Source organism: Babylonia areolata, chromosome 35 (assembly GCF_041734735.1).
Source record: "Babylonia areolata isolate BAREFJ2019XMU chromosome 35, ASM4173473v1, whole genome shotgun sequence".
Classification (NCBI taxonomy): Eukaryota; Metazoa; Mollusca; class Gastropoda; order Neogastropoda; family Buccinidae; genus Babylonia; species Babylonia areolata.
The window spans coordinates 23,378,788-23,402,866 of record NC_134910.1 but is presented as its reverse complement, the minus strand read 5'-3'; the positions used below and the strand labels follow the sequence as shown (position 1 = coordinate 23,402,866).

At 45.8% G+C, this 24,079-nt stretch overlaps 1 protein-coding gene across 1 annotated transcript in view; it reads right to left on the bottom strand.

The window, feature by feature from the left end:
- Positions 1-24,079, bottom strand: part of LOC143278026 (uncharacterized) — a 74,799-nt gene that overhangs the window by 28,965 nt on the left and 21,755 nt on the right. Inside the window, exons 2-7 of the mRNA XM_076583038.1 lie at positions 15,052-15,176; positions 14,139-14,482; positions 10,923-10,998; positions 9,351-9,493; positions 8,378-8,614; positions 6,373-6,555 (exon numbers count right to left, since the gene is read on the bottom strand). Of these exons, the coding sequence (XP_076439153.1) occupies positions 6,373-6,555; positions 8,378-8,614; positions 9,351-9,493; positions 10,923-10,998; positions 14,139-14,482; positions 15,052-15,176 (1,108 nt within the window). The remainder of the gene's footprint in view (positions 1-6,372; positions 6,556-8,377; positions 8,615-9,350; positions 9,494-10,922; positions 10,999-14,138; positions 14,483-15,051; positions 15,177-24,079) is intronic.

Below are 24,079 nucleotides of genomic sequence, written 5' to 3'. Positions count from 1 at the left end.
TACCATGTCCTTACCACTCAGATAGTACTCCTGTCTTTATCATGTCCTTACCACTCAGATGGTACTACTGCTGTCTTTATCATGTCCTTACCACTCAGATGGTACTGCTGCTGTCTTTACCATGTCCTTACCACTCATATAATACTCCTGTCTTTACCATGTCCTTACCACTCATATCATACTCCTGTCTTTACCATGTCCTTACCACTCAGATAGTACTCCTGTCTTTACCATGTCCTTACCACTCAGATTTCCGTCAGGTCAGATCATTAGATCTGCTACTGGTAACCTGTAATCCAGTACAACCTGTTCAGGGTCGGGTTGCCGGCCACTAAACCGGCACTCCCACTGCTCCCTTCCGGGACTGGTGAGGCGGGTGGCTACACACCCTTATGGAGATCCATAAAAGGGCGTCGGCTCAGGAGAGCCACCGACGGCCATCTAGCTCCACTGTGCTGTGTGCATGCCACACGCAGTTGGCCCCCGGGGTGTGTCTACCCATGCATGCGAAGTCTGGATCCGGCAGAATCTGCGGAAGAAACCTATCGGTTCAACGGAGAGGAAGGCGGTTACAGCAACGCACTGTGGAGTGCAGAGAGCAAGATGAGACACCGAAAGGATATCTTGATCATCCACTGCATCCGTGCTCATCCTCCAGTCGTCTTGACTTAGTCTTGCCACTGGAAATTGGTGGACCCGGACGAGAGAGTGAGGTCGACGTTGCGCAACTCCTCTTCACTTTAAACAAACTCATCGCGCAAGTCATCAGTCATCCAAAATGACCTTTCATCCTTCATCATTTCATCACCCCCAAGTCCTGTGGCGACAGGCGAGCGACGAAACGACAGGTGTGGGTACACTGGCAGTCGCAGCCGCAGACCTGCACGCAGGCGGCTCAGGCCATAGGGTCGTTCTTCGTCGACAGGAGCAGCGATGGAGCTCGGCAGCCGTCTGAGCGTCTGAGCAGCCCTCTTTAGGAATGCACTGCTCACCTCCCTGGCATGAGGAAGGGGCTAGAAAAGGTGCCCTAAAAACTGCCTGCTCCATATCACCCTGGCCAGCATACCGCGGCTGGTGGGGACCCTACATCAGCGGTCGAAACAACAAGAAAGAAAAGAAAAAAACAAGGATCGTTCCACTTACCATTGGTGCTTGGAACATAAGGACTCTCCTGGACAGAGATAACGCGGACAGACCCCAAAGGAGAACGGCACTAGTTGCATCCGAACTCGCCAGATACAACATTGACATCGCAGCCTTGAGTGAGACTCGGCTTGCAGGTGAATGCTAGCTCAATGAACGGGGATCTGGTTACACCTTCTTCTGGAATGGACGAGGAAGCGAAGAGCGACGTGAGGCTGGCGTTGGTTTTGCAGTAAAAACAGCACTTGTCAGCAAGCTAGCTGGAATCCCAAAGGGAGTCAACGATAGGCTTATGACCATGAAACTCCCACTGGCATCTGGCCAGAAGCACCTCACCATTGTCAGTGCCTACGCCCCAACCATGACCAACCCGGATGAAGTGAAGGCGAAGTTCTACGAGGACCTTCACTCTGTCATTGCTGCTATCCCTAAAGCAGACAAGCTCATCATTCTTGGGGACTTCAATGCTAGAGTTGGCTCTGACTACATCTCCTGGGATGGAGTGATTGGAAAGCACGGTGTGGGCCACTGCAACCCAAATGGATTGCTTTTGCTTCAGACTTGTGCAGAGCACGAACTGCTGATAACCAACACAGTTTTCTGCCTCCCTACCCGTAACAGGACGTCATGGATGCACCCACGCTCAAAGCATTGGCATCTCATCGATTACGTCATCGTCAGGAAAAGGGATAGGCAAGATGTACGTGTAACAAAGACCATGTGTGGCGCCGAGTGTTGGACAGACCATCGCCTTGTAGTCTCGAAGCTGAATATTCGAATCCAACCCAAGAGACGCCCCCAAGGCCAGAAGGCTCCAAAACGGCTCAACATCACTAAGCTGAATAACATCACCATCAAACAGTCATTTGTGGAGCTGCTGGAAGATCGTCTGGAATCCGCCTCTCTGGACAACCAGAATGTGGAGTCTGACTGGAGGACCCTGCGTGAGCTGATCTATAGTACAGCTTCAGAGACCATCGGACCCATGACCAGAAAGCACAAAGACTGGTTTGATGAAAACTGTGATGAAATCAAGCAGCTTCTGGATGAGAAACGCCGTCTGCATCAAGCCCACCTGAGCAACCCAAAGTCCACATCAAAAAAGGATGCGTACGATGCCATCCGCAGGACTGTTCAGCAAAAGTTACGCCAGATGCAGGATAAGTGGCTGAGTGGCAAACCTGATGAGATCCAGGGATATGCTGACAGGCACGACATGAAGAGGTTCTATGATGCCTTAAAAGAAGTCTACGGCCCCACATCCTCAGGATCATCCCCCCTCCTCAGTGCAGATGGGAATACCTTGATCACCGAGAAGGAGAAAATTCTCGAACGCTGGGCTGAGCACTTCAACAGTGTCTTAAATCGCCCTTCCTCCATAAATGATGAAGCCATAGACCTGTCTCCCACAAGTCCCCATCAACGAAGCACTGGACGATCCGCCAACACTTCTTGAGACCCAGAAAGCAATCCGTCTGCTATCCAGTGGCAAAGCACCTGGCTCAGACTCCATACCAGCAGAGGTCTACAAGGATGGAGGCACTGTGCTGACTGAGAAGCTCCATCAGCTGTACTCACTCATGTGGAAAGAAGAGACGATCCCCCAGGATTTCAAAGATGCATCTATCATTCACTTGTACAAGCGAAAGGGGAACCGGCAAGCCTGTGATAACCATCGGGGCATTTCCTTGCTCTCCATCGCAGGCAAGATACTTGCCAGGATCCTACTAAACCGCCTCACAGCACACCTTGACCAAGGTCATTTGCCTGAGAGCCAATGTGGATTCCGGAAAGAGCGCGGAACCACCGACATGGTGTTTGCTGCAAGGCAGCTGCAAGAGAAATGTCAGGAGCAAAATGCTGATCTGTTCTCCACCTATGTCGACCTCACTAAGGCCTTCGACACCGTGAGTAGAGAGGGACTGTGAAGATCATGGCCAAGTATGGATGCCCTCGGAAATTTATTTCCTTGGTCAGCCAATTCCATGAAGGCATGCAGGCTCGAGTCCAGGACAATGGCGAAACATCTGCTCCTTTTGCTGTCACAAATGGTGTCAAGCAAGGCTGCGTCCTGGCTCCAACGCTGTTCAGCCTCATGTTCTCTGCAATGCTTACTGATGCCTTCAGAGATGGCGATGTTGGAATCGGCCTAAAGTACCGAACAGATGGCAAGTTGTTTAACCTCAGAAGGCTTCAAGCAAAAACGAAGGTCATGACAGACATCATCAGAGACTTTTTGTTTGCTGATGATTGTGCCCTCAACGCTGGATCTGAAGCTGACATGCAACTCAGCGTCGACAAGTTTGCCACTGCCAGCAGGAACTTCGGCCTTACCATCAGCACGAGGAAAACTGAAGTTCTCCATCAGCCAGCCCCAGGGAAACCCTACGTTGAGCCCAACATCACAGTCAACGGTCAGAGACTCAGTGCGGTGGAGCGGTTCACATACCTTGGCAGCACACTGTCACGAAATGCGACCATCGACGATGAAGTGAACGTCAGGATTGCAAGAGCAAGCGCAACTTTTGGCAGACTCAGTGCAAATGTCTGGAACAGAAGAGGCATTAGTCTTGAGACCAAGCTAAAGGTCTACAGAGCAGTAGTTCTCCCCACACTACTGTACGCCTGCGAAACTTGGACAGTGTACCAACGACATGCCAAGAAGCTGAACCACTTCCACACAACATGCCTCAGGAAGCTACTGAACATCAAGTGGCAAGACAGGACCCCAGACACAGAGGTGCTCGCAAAAGCCACCCTTCCCAGCATCTTCACCATCCTGATGCAGTCCCAGCTTCGCTGGGCTGGACACGTGGCGTGCATGCCAGACCATCGGCTGCCCAAAAGGCTCTTCTATGGCGAGCTGCAACAAGGGAAGAGATCACACGGAGGTCAGAAGAAGCGCTTCAGAGATACTCTGAAAGTCTCTCTTAAAGCGTTTGATATCAACCCTGACTCCTGGGAGGAATCTGCAGTGGACCGTGACAAATGGCACGCTGCTGTGCACAAAGGCGCCAAGTTGTGCGAGGCCAACAGGACTGCTGCAGCTGTTCAGAAGAGGCAGGCCAGAAAGTCACGGGCAAACAAGCTCCCTGACAATGATATGCCTGTCTTTGTCTGCCCCAACTGTCAGCGAACATTTCGTGCGCAGATTGGACTATTCAGCCATCTGCGCATTCACAGATAGATTCATGAGCATCCTCCCCCCCACCCCACCACCCCCCTGCCCCCATCCCCCAGCTGGATGACAACGATGGTCATCATCGATCTCGATGGACACACCACCCACCACTCAGATAGTACTACTGTCTTTACCATGTCCTTACCACTCAGATAGTACTACTGTCTTTACCATGTCCTTACCACTCAGATAGTACTCCTGTCTTTACCATGTCCTTACCACTCAGTACTCCTGTCTTTACCATGTCCTTACCACTCAGATAGTACTCCTGTCTTTACCATGCCCTTACCACTCAGTACTCTTGTCTTTACCATGCCCTTACCAGTCCGTACTCCTGTCTTTACCATGACCTTACCACTCAGATAGTACTCCTGTCTTTACCATGCCCTTACCAGTCCGTACTCCTGTCTTTACCATGCCCTTACCACTCAGATAGTACTCCTGTCTTTACCATGCCCTTACCACTCAGTACTCTTGTCTTTACCATGCCCTTACCACTCAGTACTCCTGTCTTTACCATGACCTTACCACTCAGATAGTACTACTGTCTTTACCATGACCTTACCACTCAGTACTCCTGTCTTTACCATGAACTTACCACTCAGTACTCCTGTCTTTACCATGCCCTTACCAGTCCGTACTCCTGTCTTTACCATGCCCTTACCACTCAGTACTCCTGTCTTTACCATGACCTTACCACTCAGATAGTACTCCTGTCTTTACCATGCCCTTACCACCCAGATAGTACTCCTGTCTTTACCATGCCCTTACCACTCAGTACTCCTGTCTTTACCATGACCTTACCACTCAGTACTCCTGTCTTTACCATGACCTTACCACTCAGATAGTACTACTCCTGTCTTTACCATGACCTTACCACTCAGATAGTGCTACTCCTGTCTTTACCTTGACCTTACCTCTCAGATAGTACCAATCCTGTCTTTACCATGACCTTACCACTCAGATAGTACTCCTGTCTTTATCATGACCTTACCTCTCAGATAGTACTACTACTGTCGTTACCATGAGTTTACCTCTCAGATAGTACTACTCCTGTCTTTACCATGACCTTACCACTCAGATAGTACTACTACTGTCGTTATCATGAGTTTACCACTCAGATAGTACTAATCCTGTCTTTACCATGAACTTACCACTCAAGATAGTACTACTCCTGTCTTTACCATGAACTTACCACTCAGATAGTTTTACTCCTGTCATTACCATGACCTTACCACTCAGATAGCACTCCTGTCTTTACCATGAGTTTACCTCTCAGATAGTACTCATGTCTTTACCATGACCTTACCAATCAGATAGTACTACACCTGCTGTTAGCATGAGTTTACCACTCAGATAGTACTACTCCTGTCTTTACCATGAGTTTACCACTCAGATGGTACTACTGTTGTTACCATGAGTTTACCTCTCAGATAGTACTACTGTCGTTACCATGAATTTACCTCTCAGATAGTACTCCTGTCTTTACCATGACCTTACCTCTCAAATGGTACTACTCCTGTCTTGACCATGGCCTTACCTCTCAGATGGTACTACTCCTGTCTTTACCATGAGTTTACCTCTCAGATAGTACTATTCCTGTCTTTACCATGACCTTACCTCTCAGATAGTACTCCTGTCTTTACCATGAGTTTACCACTCAGATAGTACTACTCCTGCCTTTACCATGGCCTTACCACTCAGATAGTACTACTCCTGTCTTTACCATGAGTTTACCACTCATATAGTACTATTCCTGTCTTTACCATGACCTTACCACTCATATAGTACTACTCCTGTCGATACCATGGCCTTACCACTCATATAGTACTACTCCTGTCTTTACCATGAGTTTACCACTCAGATAGTACTACTTCTGTATTTACCATGAGTTTACCACTCAGATAGTACTACTCCTGTCGTTACCATGAGTTTACCAGTCAGACACTCCCCAACAAAAGTAGTCACCACAAGCAGAATGATTCCCGTAGAAAGTGTTCAACCTTAAGATCGTCCGTCTCTCTATCTGGCTCCACCTCTGCCGCTACCTTGAAAAACTGCGTCAAATCTGACGTCACATCCGGCCGGAGATTTCGTGCGGGGCGTTGGTCTCTTTCCGGCATCGGTGGCGCTCTTGGCCCACTGGAAACGTGTGACTGGTTCAGGGGTGGTGGTGGTAGTGGTGGTGAGCCGTTTCTTGCTAACACTGCCAGTACTGCCAATACGTTTCCCTGAACACAGCACACCACTGTTTCATGCCAGGTAGATTGTAGAGACGCACAGTTCTGTTTCATGTCTGGTGTCACACGTAGATAGTAGAGACCCACAGTTCTGTTTCATGTCTAGTGTCACACGTAGATAGTAGAGACCCACAGTTCTGTTTCATGTCTAGTGTCACACATAGATTGTAAAGACACACAGACCACCACACCACCGCCACCACAACACCACACCACAACCACACCACCAAACAACCACCATACCACCACCACACTACCACCACCACACCACCATACCACACAACCACCACACCACACAACCACCACCACACCACACAACCACCACACCACACAACCACCACCACACCACACAACCACCACCACACTACCACCACACCACTACCACCACACCACACCACCACCACCACACTACCACCACACCACACCACCTCCACCACACCACCACCACCACCACACTACCACCACACCACACCACCACCACACCTCCACCACACCACACCACACAACCACCACCACACCACACTACCACCACACCACACCACCACCACACCACCACCACCACACCACCACCACCATACCACCACACCACCACCACACCACCACCACCACCACCACACCATCATACCACCACACCACCACCATACCACCACACCACCACCACACCACCACCACCACCACACCACCACCACTACACCACTACCATCACACCATCATACCACCACACCACCACCACCACTACCACAACTCGCTACATCGACGACCACCTCCACCACATCCCTACCACCACACCACCACCTGCACCACACCTTCACAACTGACCACACCACCACCACCACCACCACACCACACCACCACACTGCACCACCACAACTGACAACACCACCACACAACACCACCACACCACTCAACCACACCACCACAACTGACAACACCACCACACCACCACCACACAACACCACCACACCACTCAACCACACCACCACAACTGACAACACCACCACACCACCACCACACAACACCACCACAACTGACCACCACACCACACCACACCACCACAACTGACCACCACACCACACCACACCGCCACAACTGACCACACCACGCCTTAACAACTGACCATCACACCACACCATCACACCACCACAACTGACCACACCACACCATCACACCACCACAACTGACCACCACACCACACCACACCACCACAACTGACCACACCACACCACCACACTACACCACCACAACTGACCACCACACCACCACACCACCACAACTGACCACCACACCACACCACACCACCACAACTGACCACCACACCACACCACACCACCACAACTGACCACCACACCACACCACACCACCACAACTGACCACCACACCACACCACACCACCACAACTGACCACACCACACCACCACAACTGACCACCACACCACCACAACTGACCACACCACCACACCACCACAACTGACCACACCACACCACCACAACTGACCACACCACACCACCACACCACCACAACTGACCACACCACCACACCACCACAACTGACCACACCACACCACCACACCACCACATCTGACCACACCACACCACCACAACTGACCACACCACCACACCACCACAACTGACCACACCACACCACCACAACTGACCACACCACCACACCACCACAACTGACCACCACACCACCACAACTGACCACACCACACCACCACACCACCACAACTGACCACACCACCACACCACCACAACTGACCACACCACACCACCACAACTGACCACACCACACCACCACACCACCACAACTGACCATACAAGGACTGGATGGCCTGGATGTCATCCCGACCCAGGGTGCGGGTGAAGCCGTAGTAGGGGTACATGATGGAGTCCGGGTCCCGGGAATGTGCCAGCCCCAGGGAGTGACCCAGCTCGTGCGTGGCCACCAGGAGCAGGTCAGAGGTCACCCTCCAGTCCTCGGCGTTGTCCACGTGCATGTCGCCGTCGATGTCCCCATCCCCTGGGCCAAAGGCGTGGGCCAGCACTTTGCCTGACGTCACAACAACAATGATGTCATCAGTGTCTCTGTCTCCTGACCGTCACAACAACAATGACGTCACCAGTGTCTCACACAACAACAATGATACATCACTGACATTGATCGTGTATCCATTGTGGACAGTCTCTACGGGTCCTTCCTGATGACCCAACGCTGTGGCGAACAACAACAAACAACAACAACAAACAACAACAACAAACAACAGCAACAAACAACAGCAACAAACAACAACAAACAAACAACAGCAACAAACAACAACAAACAAACAACAACAACAAACAACAGCAACAAACAACAACAAACAAACAACAGCAACAAACAACAACAAACAAACAACAACAACAAACAACAGCAACAAACAACAACAACAAACAACAGCAACAAACAACAACAAACAAACAACAGCAACAAACAACAACAAACAAATAACAACAACAAACAACAGCAACAAACAACAACAAACAAACAACAACAACAAACAACAGCAACAAACAACAACAAACAAACAACAACAACAAACAACAGCAACAAACAACAACAACAAACAACAGCAACAAACAACAACAAACAAACAACAACAACAAACAACAGCAACAAACAACAACAAACAAACAACAACAACAAACAACAGCAACAAACAACAACAAACAAACAACAACAACAAACAACAACAAACAAACAACAGCAACAAACAAACAACTACAACACAGTGACATGACGCCCTCACCCTGGCCGTCAAACGGGTGGCTGTCCCCGTGGCTGCCTGTAGCGAACTTGATGCTGATGTCCACTGGGCCCCGTCCTGTCCTCTGTTCAAACCTCAGGGGGGCCACCTCCGCCCACATGCTGAACGCGTCTGTCATGATTTGTCTGGAGAGTGGGTGACACGGCCTGGTGAGTGTGTGTGTGTGTGTGTGTGTGTGTGTGTGTGTGTGTGTGTGTCTCAGTGTTTGTGTGTCTGTGTGTCTGCATGTGTCTGTGCTTCTGTGTGTCAATGCTACATTGATAGAGTCTCCCGTCGGTCCGACGGATGAGTAGGCAGGCAGGCTTACCTGTCGGTGTGTGTCCCCATATGGGAGAAGAGGCCGATTCTGGATACGCAGCACTTCCCACAGGTGTTGCAAGGGAAAACGTCTCCAGAAGTTGAGTCCTACTTCCTTCGCTCACGCTTCTCCATAATGACCAGCGTTCTCTTGTTTTCAAACGTCTTTATGCCGCTGGAGCACTGCATCCTCCAACGAGAGCAGTCAAGGGCATGAGTTTCCCAGGAAGTGATGTCTATGTCACAGGCTTTGAGGTTAGTCTTCAAGATGTCCTTGAAGTGCTTGCAGGGTCTTCCAAGTTCACGGTGGCCTTCCTTCAGCTGGCCATACAAAAGCATCACGTGTCCTGTCCAGCACAGCTGGCACTGGATCAGCAGGCTATCGATGCTGGGCAGGCCGCTCCTCTCTAGGACCTGGAGGTTGGAGACCCTGTCTTGCCACTTTATGCCGAGGATCTTTCGTAGGCATCTCTGGTGAAACTGCTGAAGTTGTTGAATGTGACGGCGATACGTCGTCCATGTTTCACAGCAGTGCAACAAGATGGTCAGCACAACAGCTCTGTAGGCTTTGATTTTGGTGCTGAGCCTGATGCCTTTGTTGTTCCACAGCCTGTTGTTGAGTCTGCCAAATGCGGAGCTGGCCTTGGCGATGCGCAGCGTCACTTCTGCATCAAGGTCTCCGTTGCTGCATAGGGTGCTGCCCAGGTAGCAAAACTTGTCTACTGACTTGATCTCTGTGTCACTGATCTTGATTGCAGGTGGGGGGAGGCACTGGCGTTCTGTGAGCTAGCTGGTTGGTACATGGACTCGGTCTTGCTGAGGCTGATGGTGAGTCCAAAGCGCCTGCAGGAGGTTGAGAACCTGTCCATAATGAACTGCTTGTCCTCATGGGTGTGTGCAGCAAGGCATGGTCACACAGACGACACATGCATTGTTGCACAGACAAGTGCACTATTACACAGACATTGTTGCACAGACGACACATGTATTGTTACACAGACGACACATGCATTGTTACACAGACGACACATGCATTGTTACACAGACAAGTGCACTATTACACAGACGACACATGCATTGTTGCACAGACAAGTGCACTATTACACAGACATTGTTACACAGACGACACATGCATTGTTGCACAGACAAGTGCACTATTACACAGACATTGTTACACAGACGACACATGTATTGTTACACAGACGACACATGCACTGTTACAAACTGTAACAGTACTATGCCCTTCCTGCCCCTCACCGCTGTGACCTGGCGTCAATCTGATTGGATGGTCTGTCCAGTCTCCACGTGATGGTCGTTTTGTCCCACTTCGTGCCTGACACACACACACACACACGCACAAGCAATGGCCTGGTCATTACAGACATGCAATCGAAATGCAATCAGCGCACTCATGTGGTGGGGATTCACTTCACTGCACTGAATACCAGGCGCGATAACAAATTTTCAATGGTGTAGTTTTAATATTGTGGGAGGTAGCTTGTGTTTATGCTTTTGCTTATGCTCGCACGGTGCTGTTCAATCTGTCAATTTCAGCCACTGTTTTTGCTCACACAGCGCTGTTCAATCTCTCTGAAACAGCTTCTGTTTTTGCTCACACAGCGCTGTTCAATCTGTCAGTGACAGCTTCTGTTTATGCTCACACAGCGCTGTTCAATCTGTCAGTGACAGATTCTGTTTAGGCTCACACAGCGCTGTTCAATCTGTCAGTGACAGCTTCTGTTTATGCTCACACAGCGCTGTTCAATCTGTCAGTGACAGCTTCTGTTTATGCTCACACAGCGCTGTTCAATCTCTCTGAAACAGCTTCTGTTTATGCTCACACAGCGCTGTTCAATCTGTCAATTACAGATTCTGTTTATGCTCACACAGCGCTGTTCAATCTGTCAATTACAGATTCTGTTTATGCTCACACAGCGCTGTTCAATCTGTCAGTGACAGCTGTAATAAAGGGATATCTTTTTGAGGAAATGTTTTTCGACCTTCAGAAGTCCTTAAGGATGTCTAACTTGTCAATAAGTCTGACTAGTCAATAAGGATGTCTAACGTGTCAATAAGGATGTCTGACTAGTCAATAAGGATGTCTAACTTGTCAATAAGGATGTCTAACTAGTCAATAAGGATGTCTAAGGATGTCTAACTTGTCAATAATGATGTCTAACGTGTCAATAATGATGTCTAACCTGCCAATGAGGATGTCTAACTTGTCAATGAGGACGTCTATCTTGTCAATGAGGACGTCTAACTTGTCAATGAGGATGTCTAAGGATGTCTAACTTGTCAATGAGAATGTCTAACGTGTCAATAAGGATGTCTAACGTGTCAATGAGGATGTCTAACTTGTCAATGAGGATGTCTAAGGATGTCTAACTTGTCAACGAGGATGTCTAACTTGTCAATGAGGATGTCTAAGGATGTCTAACTTGTCAATGAGGATGTCTAACTTGTCAACGAGGATGTCTAACTTGTCAATGAGGATGTCTAAGGATGTCTAACTTGTCAATAAGGATGTCTAACTTGTCAATAAGGATGTCTAAGGATGTCTAACTTGTCAATAAGGATGTCTAAGGATGTCTAACGTGTCAATAAGGGTGTCTAACTTGTCAGTAAGGATGTCTAATTTGTCAATAAGGATGATATATATCTGTATTGATAGCTGAATCATCTTTCTTACGGAAATATGTGCTGCGTTGATATTGTAGTGCTGTACATAATGTACTGAGTTGATATTGTAGTGCTGTACATAATGTACTGAGTTGTTATTGTAGTGCTGTACATAATGTACTGAGTTGTTATTGTAGTGCTGTACATAATGTACTGAGTTGTTATTGTAGTGCTGTACATAATGTACTGAGTTGATATTGTAGTGCTGTACATAATGTACTGAGTTGATATTGTAGTGCTGTACATAATGTACTGAGTTGTTATTGTAGTGATGTACATAATGTACTGAGTTGTTATTGTAGTGCTGTACATAATGTACGGAGTTGATATTGTAGTGCTGTACATAATGTACGGAGTTGATATTGTAGTGCTGTACATAATGTACGGAGTTGATATTGTAGTGCTGTACATAATGTACGGAGTTGATATTGTAGTGCTGTACATAATGTACTGAGTTGTTATTGTAGTGCTGTACATAATGTACTGAGTTGTTATTGTAGTGCTGTACATAATGTACTGAGTTGTTATTGTAGTGCTGTACATAATGTACTGAGTTGATATTGTAGGGCTGTACATAACGTACGGAGTTGTTATTGTAGTGCTGTACATAATGTGCTGAGTTGATATTGTAGTGCTGTACATAATGTACGGAGTTGATATTGTAGTGCTGTACATAATGTACGGAGTTGTTATTGTAGTGCTGTACATAATGTGCTGAGTTGATATTGTAGTGCTGTACATAATGTGCTGAGTTGATATTGTAGTGCTGTACATAATGTACTGAGTTGATATTGTAGTGCTGTACATAATGTACTGAGTTGATATTGTAGTGCTGTACATAATGTACTGAGTTGTTATTGTAGTGCTGTACATAATGTACTGAGTTGTTATTGTAGTGCTGTACATAATGTACTGAGTTGATATTGTAGTGCTGTACATAATGTACGGAGTTGATATTGTAGTGCTGTACATAATGTACTGAGTTGATATTGTAGTGCTGTACATAATGTGCTGAGTTGATATTGTAGGGCTGTACATAATGTACTGAGTTGATATTGTAGTGCTGTACATAATGTACTGAGTTGATATTGTAGTGCTGTACATAATGTACTGAGTTGATATTGTAGTGCTGTACATAATGTACTGAGTTGATCTGTTGTCATGTCTGCTGGCAAAGTGCTTTGTGTAATCATTTCTTTATTTCAAAGTTGGTTTTAAAACAATATTTTGAAATGTTTATTTTCTCTTTTTTCCAGAACGTCTGAGGCTGTTTACTATGTTTCTTTGTGATTTATTTTCTTTTGTTCCTTCAGCTAGAGAAAGTATCTTTGGCCCATAACGTCTTCTGTTGCTATCCATGGCTGTTTGGAATTGGCCCTGACACATCTGGTTTGGAATTAAGCATGCATGTTGCAAGTAATCAGAAAACTGGGGAACTACACTCCTAAAGGGTCGTCCGGGTTTGTGAACTGACACAACAGAGAGAGAGACAGAGAGAGAGAGAGAGAGAGAGAGAGAACTCAGAACTCAAAACTTTTTTTTATTCAAGGATGAAGATTTTGGGCATGGCCCATTTTTACAACCTGTCCTTGCTAATCTACATCAGTTACAATAGCACACATATATTTAATGAAAAGGGAGAAAGAGAGAATTAAACAGATAGGGAAAAGAAGTCCTGCAGAAATAATATGATAAAAAAACAGACACGCGCGCGCGCACGCGCAAACACAAACACACACACACAAACACACACACACACACACACACACACACACACACACACACACACACCCAGCAAGGAATAGTCTGAAGGTGTCTGGCTGTGCCGTCTCCAGCGCTGTGTGCGGCGCGGACCGTGCAGTAGCGGCAGGTCAGGCAGGTCAGGCAGGTCGGGCAGGTCAGGCAGGTCAGGCAGGTCAGGCAGGTCGGGCAGGTCGGGCAGGTCAGGCAGGTCGGGCAGGTCGGGCAGGTCGGGCAGGTCAGGCAGGTCAGGCAGGTCGGGCAGGTCGGGCAGGTCGGGCAGGTCAGGCAGGTCAGGCAGGTCGGGCAGGCCACACCTGTCAGTCCTCAACAGCCGCACTGTGTCGCTGTCAGCCACGCCCGTCACGGCCAGCCCCATGTACCCCTGGAATCTCCTGTCGGACATCGTCATCGTCATTAACATCACCACCATCTTCTTCTTCTTCTTCATCACCACCATCATCATCGTCGTCGTCGTCGTCATCATCATCATCATCACCACCATCGTCGTCGTCGTTGTCATAACCACCATCATTATCACCATCACCACCACCATCATCATATTCATCATTACCATCATCACCGTCATCATCACCATAATCATCATCTTCTTCATCATTACGATCACCACCATCATCATTACCATCATCATCATCATATCATGACAATGATGATGATGGCGATGTTGATTGTGACTGTAATGATGATGATGATAATGATAATGATGATGATGTTGATAATTACGGTAATAATAGTAAAATTAATTATTAAGATAATAATACTATAATAATGATAATGATAAAAAAGACAAGAAGAAGAAGAAGAATGGTGGCACCAGAAATCACTTGACCAGCAATCCGCCATCATCATACAACAGCCGTGTGAGGCTCTTGGTCAAAGTGCAACACTGACTCGTCACACACACACACACACACACACACACACACACACGCCTCTGACCTACCGTAGTGCCTCAGTAAGAGCTCCTTTCCATCTCTCCGCGTGACGCTCGAGGCGGTGACGGCCCCCTGACGTCAGCAAGTGGAGTGACTTCCCTTGCCTGAAGTAGCCGTACTTCTGAAGTGTTTCCTTTCCAACACAAGACAGCGGTACGGTGTTAGTATGCTGGTTTATTTCCTTGTGTCTGTATTGCAGTGCTAGACAGCGGTACGGTGTTAGTATGCTGGTTTATTTCCTTGTGTCTGTATCATAGTGCTAGACAGCGGTACGGTGTTAGTATGCTGGTTTATTTCCTTGTGTCTGTATCATAGTGCTAGACAGCGGTACGGTGTTAGTATGCTGGTTTATTTCCTTGTGTCTGTATCATAGTGCTAGACAGCGGTACGGTGTTAGTATGCTGGTTTATTTCCTTGTGTCTGTATCATAGTGCTAGACAGCGGTACGGTGTTAGGGTTAGGGTTAGCGGTACGGTGTTAGTATGCTGGTTTATTTCCTTGTGTCTGTATCATAGTGCTAGACAGCGGTACGGTGTTAGTATGCTGGTTTATTTCCTTGTGTCTGTATCATAGTGCTAGACAGCGGTACGGTGTTAGTATGCTGGTTTATTTCCTTGTGTCTGTATCATAGTGCTAGACAGCGGTACGGTGTTAGTATGCTGGTTTATTTCCTTGTGTCTGTATCATAGTGCTAGACAGCGGTACGGTGTTAGTATGCTGGTTTATTTCCTTGTGTCTGTATCATAGTGCTGTACATCATGTACGGTGTTAGTATGCTGGTTTATTTCCTTGTGTCTGTATCATAGTGCTAGACAGCGGTACGGTGTTAGTATGCTGGTTTATTTCCTTGTGTCTGTATCATAGTGCTAGACAGCGGTACGGTGTTAGTATGCTGGTTTATTTCCTTGTGTCTGTATCATAGTGCTAGACAGCGGTACGGTGTTAGTATGCTGGTTTATTTCCTTGTGTCTGTATCATAGTGCTGTACATCATGTACGGTGTTAGTATGCTGGTTTATTTCCTTGTGTCTGTATCATAGTGCTAGACAGCGGTACGGTGTTAGTATGCTGGTTTATTTCCTTGTGTCTGTATCATAGTGCTAGACAGCGGTACGGTGTTAGTATGCTGGTTTATTTCCTTGTGTCTGTATCATAGTGCTAGACAGCGGTACGGTGTTAGTATGCTGGTTTATTTCCTTGTGTCTGTATCATAGTGCTGTACATCATGTACGGTGTTAGTATGCTGGTTTATTTCCTTGTGTCTGTATCATAGTGCTAGACAGCGGTACGGTGTTAGTATGCTGGTTTATTTCCTTGTGTCTGTATCATAGTGCTAGACAGCGGTACGGTGTTAGGGTTAGGGTTAGCGGTACGGTGTTAGTATGCTGGTTTATTTCCTTGTGTCTGTATCATAGTGCTAGACAGCGGTACGGTGTTAGTATGCTGGTTTATTTCCTTGTGTCTGTATCATAGTGCTAGACAGCGGTACGGTGTTAGTATGCTGGTTTATTTCCTTGTGTCTGTATCATTGTGCTAGACAGCGGTACGGTGTTAGTATGCTGGTTTATTTCCTTGTGTCTGTATCATAGTGCTAGACAGCGGTACGGTGTTAGTATGCTGGTTTATTTCCTTGTGTCTGTATCATAGTGCTAGACAGCGGTACGGTGTTAGTATGCTGGTTTATTTCCTTGTGTCTGTATCATAGTGCTAGACAGCGGTACGGTGTTAGTATGCTGGTTTATTTCCTTGTGTCTATATTGTAGTGCTGTACATGGTGTACAGTGTTAGTATGCTGGTTTATTTCCTTGTGTCTGTATCATAGTGCTAGACAGCGGTACGGTGTTAGTATGCTGGTTTATTTCCTTGTGTCTGTATCATAGTGCTAGACAGCGGTACGGTGTTAGTATGCTGGTTTATTTCCTTGTGTCTGTATCATAGTGCTAGACAGCGGTACGGTGTTAGTATGCTGGTTTATTTCCTTGTGTCTGTATCATAGTGCTAGACAGCGGTACGGTGTTAGTATGCTGGTTTATTTCCTTGTGTCTGTATCATAGTGCTGTACATCATGTACGGTGTTAGTATGCTGGTTTATTTCCTTGTGTCTGTATCATAGTGCTAGACAGCGGTACGGTGTTAGTATGCTGGTTTATTTCCTTGTGTCTGTATCATAGTGCTAGACAGCGGTACGGTGTTAGGGTTAGGGTTAGCGGTACGGTGTTAGTATGCTGGTTTATTTCCTTGTGTCTGTATCATAGTGCTAGACAGCGGTACGGTGTTAGTATGCTGGTTTATTTCCTTGTGTCTGTATCATAGTGCTAGACAGCGGTACGGTGTTAGTATGCTGGTTTATTTCCTTGTGTCTGTATCATAGTGCTAGACAGCGGTACGGTGTTAGTATGCTGGTTTATTTCCTTGTGTCTGTATCATTGTGCTAGACAGCGGTACGGTGTTAGTATGCTGGTTTATTTCCTTGTGTCTGTATCATAGTGCTAGACAGCGGTACGGTGTTAGTATGCTGGTTTATTTCCTTGTGTCTGTATCATAGTGCTAGACAGCGGTACGGTGTTAGTATGCTGGTTTATTTCCTTGTGTCTGTATCATAGTGCTAGACAGCGGTACGGTGTTAGTATGCTGGTTTATTTCCTTGTGTCTATATTGTAGTGCTGTACATGGTGTACAGTGTTAGTATGCTGGTTTATTTCCTTGTGTCTGTATCATAGTGCTAGACAGCGGTACGGTGTTAGTATGCTGGTTTATTTCCTTGTGTCTGTATCATAGTGCTAGACAGCGGTACGGTGTTAGTATGCTGGTTTATTTCCTTGTGTCTGTATCATAGTGCTAGACAGCGGTACGGTGTTAGTATGCTGGTTTATTTCCTTGTGTCTATATTGTAGTGCTGTACATGGTGTACAGTGTTAGTATGCTGGTTTATTTCCTTGTGTCTGTATCATAGTGCTAGACAGCGGTACGGTGTTAGTATGCTGGTTTATTTCCTTGTGTCTGTATCATAGTGCTAGACAGCGGTACGGTGTTAGTATGCTGGTTTATTTCCTTGTGTCTGTATCATAGTGCTAGACAGCGGTACGGTGTTAGTATGCTGGTTTATTTCCTTGTGTCTGTATCATAGTGCTAGACAGCGGTACGGTGTTAGTATGCTGGTTTATTTCCTTGTGTCTGTATCATAGTGCTAGACAGCGGTACGGTGTTACTATGCTGGTTTATTTCCTTGTGTCTGTATCATAGTGCTAGACAGCGGTACGGTGTTAGTATGCTGGTTTATTTCCTTGTGTCTATATTGTAGTGCTGTACATGGTGTACTGGTTTATTTCCTTGTGTCTGTATCATAGTGCTAGACAGCGGTACGGTGTTAGTATGCTGGTTTATTTCCTTGTGTCTGTATCATAGTGCTAGACAGCGGTACGGTGTTAGGGTTAGAGTTAGCGGTACGGTGTTAGTATGCTGGTTTATTTCCTTGTGTCTGTATTGTAGTGCTAGACAGCGGTACGGTGTTAGTATGCTGGTTTATTTCCTTGTGTCTGTATCATAGTGCTAGACAGCGGTACGGTGTTAGTATGCTGGTTTATTTCCTTGTGTCTGTATCATAGTGCTAGACAGCGGTACGGTGTTAGTATGCTGGTTTATTTCCTTGTGTCTGTATCATAGTGCTAGACAGCGGTACGGTGTTAGTATGCCATAGTGCTAGACAGCGGTACGGTGTTAGGGTTAGGGTTAGCGGTACAGTGTTAGTATACTGGTTTATTTCCTTGTGTCTGTATTGTAGTGCTGTTCATCATGTACGGTGTTAGTATACTGGTTTATTTCCTTGTGTCTATATTGTAGTACTGTACATGATGTACGGTGTTAGTATACTGGTTTATTTCCTTGTGTCTATATTGTAGTGCTAGACAGCGGTACGGTGTTAGTATACTGGTTTATTTCCTTGTGTCTGTATCATAGTGCTAGACAGCGGTACGGTGTTAGTATGCTGGTTTATTTCCTTGTGTCTGTATCATAGTGCTAGACAGCGGTACGGTGTTAGTATGCTGGTTTATTTCCTTGTGTCTGTATCATAGTGCTAGACAGCGGTACGGTGTTAGTATGCTGGTTTATTTCCTTGTGTCTGTATCATAGTGCTAGACAGCGGTACGGTGTTAGTATGCTGGTTTATTTCCTTGTGTCTGTATCATAGTGCTAGACAGCGGTACGGTGTTAGTATGCTGGTTTATTTCCTTGTGTCTGTATCATAGTGCTAGACAGCGGTACGGTGTTAGTATGCTGGTTTATTTCCTTGTGTCTATATTGTAGTGCTGTACATGGTGTACAGTGTTAGTATGCTGGTTTATTTCCTTGTGTCTGTATCATAGTGCTAGACAGCGGTACGGTGTTAGTATGCTGGTTTATTTCCTTGTGTCTGTATCATAGTGCTGTACATCATGTACGGTGTTAGTATGCTGGTTTATTTCCTTGTGTCTGTATCATAGTGCTAGACAGCGGTACGGTGTTAGTATGCTGGTTTATTTCCTTGTGTCTGTATCATAGTGCTAGACAGCGGTACGGTGTTAGTATGCTGGTTTATTTCCTTGTGTCTGTATCATAGTGCTAGACAGCGGTACGGTGTTAGTATGCTGGTTTATTTCCTTGTGTCTGTATCATAGTGCTAGACAGCGGTACGGTGTTAGTATGCTGGTTTATTTCCTTGTGTCTGTATCATAGTGCTGTACATCATGTACGGTGTTAGTATGCTGGTTTATTTCCTTGTGTCTGTATCATAGTGCTAGACAGCGGTACGGTGTTAGTATGCTGGTTTATTTCCTTGTGTCTGTATCATAGTGCTAGACAGCGGTACGGTGTTAGGGTTAGGGTTAGCGGTACGGTGTTAGTATGCTGGTTTATTTCCTTGTGTCTGTATCATAGTGCTAGACAGCGGTACGGTGTTAGTATGCTGGTTTATTTCCTTGTGTCTGTATCATAGTGCTAGACAGCGGTACGGTGTTAGTATGCTGGTTTATTTCCTTGTGTCTGTATCATAGTGCTAGACAGCGGTACGGTGTTAGTATGCTGGTTTATTTCCTTGTGTCTGTATCATAGTGCTAGACAGCGGTACGGTGTTAGTATGCTGGTTTATTTCCTTGTGTCGGTATCATAGTGCTAGACAGCGGTACGGTGTTAGTATGCTGGTTTATTTCCTTGTGTCTATATTGTAGTGCTGTACATGGTGTACAGTGTTAGTATGCTGGTTTATTTCCTTGTGTCTGTATCATAGTGCTAGACAGCGGTACGGTGTTAGTATGCTGGTTTATTTCCTTGTGTCTGTATCATAGTGCTAGACAGCGGTACGGTGTTAGTATGCTGGTTTATTTCCTTGTGTCTGTATCATAGTGCTAGACAGCGGTACGGTGTTAGTATGCTGGTTTATTTCCTTGTGTCTGTATCATAGTGCTAGACAGCGGTACGGTGTTAGTATGCTGGTTTATTTCCTTGTGTCTGTATCATAGTGCTAGACAGCGGTACGGTGTTAGTATGCTGGTTTATTTCCTTGTGTCTGTATCATAGTGCTAGACAGCGGTACGGTGTTAGTATGCTGGTTTATTTCCTTGTGTCTGTATCATAGTGCTAGACAGCGGTACGGTGTTAGTATGCTGGTTTATTTCCTTGTGTCTGTATCATAGTGCTAGACAGCGGTACGGTGTTAGGGTTAGAGTTAGCGGTACGGTGTTAGTATGCTGGTTTATTTCCTTGTGTCTGTATTGTAGTGCTAGACAGCGGTACGGTGTTAGTATGCTGGTTTATTTCCTTGTGTCTGTATCATAGTGCTAGACAGCGGTACGGTGTTAGTATGCTGGTTTATTTCCTTGTGTCTGTATCATAGTGCTAGACAGCGGTACGGTGTTAGTATGCTGGTTTATTTCCTTGTGTCTGTATCATAGTGCTAGACAGCGGTACAGTGTTAGTATACTGGTTTATTTCCTTGTGTCTGTATTGTAGTGCTGTTCATCATGTACGGTGTTAGTATACTGGTTTATTTCCTTGTGTCTATATTGTAGTACTGTACATGATGTACGGTGTTAGTATACTGGTTTATTTCCTTGTGTCTATATTGTAGTACTGTACATCATGTACTGGTTTATTTCCTTGTGTCTGTATTGTAGTGCTGTACATGATGTACTGGTTTATTTCCTTGTGTCTATATTGTAGTACTGTACATCATGTACTGGTTTATTTCCTTGTGTCTGTATTGTAGAGCTGTACATGATGTACTGGTTTATTTCCTTGTGTCTATATTGTAGTGCTGTACATGATGTACTGGTTTATTTCCTTGTGTCTGTATTGTAGTGCTGTACATCATGTACTGGTTTATTTCCCTGTGTCTGTATTGTAGTGCTGTACATGATGTACTGGTTTATTTCCTTGTGTCTGTATTGTAGTGCTGTACATCATGTACTGGTTTATTTCCTTGTGTCTGTATTGTAGTGCTGTACATGATGTACTGGTTTATTTCCTTGTGTCTGTATTGTAGTACTGTACATCATGTACTGGTTTATTTCCCTGTGTCTGTATTGTAGTGCTGTACATGATGTACTGGTTTATTTCCTTGTGTCTATATTGTAGTGCTGTACATGGTGTACGGTGTTAGTATACTGGTTTATTTCCTTGTGTCTATATTGTAGTGCTGTACATGGTGCACTGGTTTATTTCCTTGTGTCTATATTGTAGTGCTGTACATCATGTACTGTGTTAGTTCTGTGTCTGTATTGTAGTGCTGTACATCATGTACTGTGATAGTTCTGTGTCTATGTTGTTGTGCTGTACATGATGTACTGTGATAGTTCTGTGTCTATATTGTAGTGCTGTACATCATGTACTGTGATAGTTCTGTGTGTCTATATTGTAGTGCTGTACATCATGTACTGTGATAGTTCTGTGTGTCTATATTGTAGTGCTGTACATCATGTACTGTGATAGTTCTGTGTCTATATTGTAGTGCTGTACATCATGTACTGTGATAGTTCTGTGTCTATGTTGTTGTGCTGTACATGATGTACTGTGATAGTTCTGTGTGTCTATATTGTAGTGCTGTACATCATGTACTGTGATAGTTCTGTGTGTCTATATTGTAGTGCTGTACATCATGTACTGTGATAGTTCTGTGTGTCTATATTGTAGTGCTGTACATCATGCACTGTGATAGTTCTGTGTGTCTATATTGTAGTGCTGTACTTTTTTTCTGATGGTGGTGGACTGGATCATGCGGCAATGCACAGCAGGTCAGAAGACCGGCATCCAGTGGACCTTCACCAAACAGTTGGAAGACCTCGACTTCGCGGACGACATCAGTCTCCTCTCCCCACACGAAACAACACGCAGAGGAAAAGTTAGACCGCGTCGCAATAGAGGCAGAGAAGACCGGCCTCAGGATCAACATCGGAAAGACAGAGATCCTACGCATCACAACAAGCAGCAAGACCCAGTCCGATTACAGCAGGAAGAGATCAAAGAAGTGGAAAAGTTCACATATCTGGGCAGCGTAGTGAGCAAGGATGGTGGAGCAGACGATGACATCAAGAGCCGCATCAATAAAGCGAGACACGCCTTCAGAACTCTCCGACCCATCTGGCCATCTTCAGCCCTCTCACTTCACAACAAGATCAGAATATTTAACACCAACGTCAAGTCAGTCATGCTGTACGGCTCAGAGACATGGCGCACTACCAAGACCACAGGAACAAACTCCAGACATTTGTCAACAGATGCCTGCGCAACATTCCTGAACATCAGGTGGCCTGAAATCATCTCAAATGAAGACCTCTGGGACAGAACCAAACAAGCACCCATAGAAGAAGAAATCAAAAAGAGAAAGTGGGGGTGGATAGGCCACACGTTGCGCAAGTCACCACTCAACATCACTCGCCAGGCACTTGACTGGAACCCCCAAGGCAAACGCAAAGTTGGCAGACCCAGGCAGACTTGGAGAAGAAGTACGGACACTGAAGTGAAGGCAGCCGGAATGACGTGGGCCCAGATAAAGAGGATCGCCCCAAACCGTGTCCGTTGGAGGAGTGCTGTTGCGGCCCTTTGTTCCCGAGCGGAGCTATAGGCATAAGTCAAGTAAGTCATTGTAGTGCTGTACATCATGTACTGTGATAGTTTCTGTGTCTATATTGTAGTGCTGTACATCATGTACTGTGTTAGCTCTGTGTCTATATTGTAGTGCTGTACATCATGTATGTGATAGTTCTGTGTCTATATTGTAGTGCTGTACATCATGTACTGTGTTAGTTCTGTGTCTATATTGTAGTGCTGTACATCATGTACTGTGATAGTTCTGTGTCTATAGTGTAGTGCTGTACATCTGTACTGTGATAGTTCTGTGTCTATATTGTAGTGCTGTTCATCATGTACTGTGTTAGTTCTGTGTGTCTATATTGTAGTGCTGTACATGATGTACTGTGATAGTTCTGTGTCTATATTGTAGTGCTGTACATCATGTACTGTGTTAGTTCTGTGTCTATATTGTAGTGCTGTACATCATGTACTGTGATAGTTCTGTGTCCTATATTGTAGTGCTGTACATCATGTACTGTGTTAGTTCTGTGTCTATATTGTAGTGCTGTACATCATGTACTGTGTTAGTCCTGTGTGTCTATATTGTAGTTCTGTACATGATGTACTGTGATAGTTCTGTGTCTATATTGTAGTGCTGTACATCATGTACTGTGTTAGTTCTGTGTGTCTATATTGTAGTGCTGTACATCATGTACTGTGATAGTTCTGTGTCTATATTGTAGTGCTGTACATCATGTACTGTGATAGTCTGTGTGTCTATGTTGTTGTGCTGTACATGATGTACTGTGATAGTTCTGTGTGTCTATATTGTAGTGCTGTACATCATGTACTGTGATAGTTCTGTGTGTCTATATTGTAGTGCTGTACATCATGTACTGTGATAGTTCTGTGTCTATATTGTAGTGCTGTACATCATGTACTGTGATAGTTCTGTGTGTCTATATTGTAGTGCTGTACATCATGTACTGTGTTA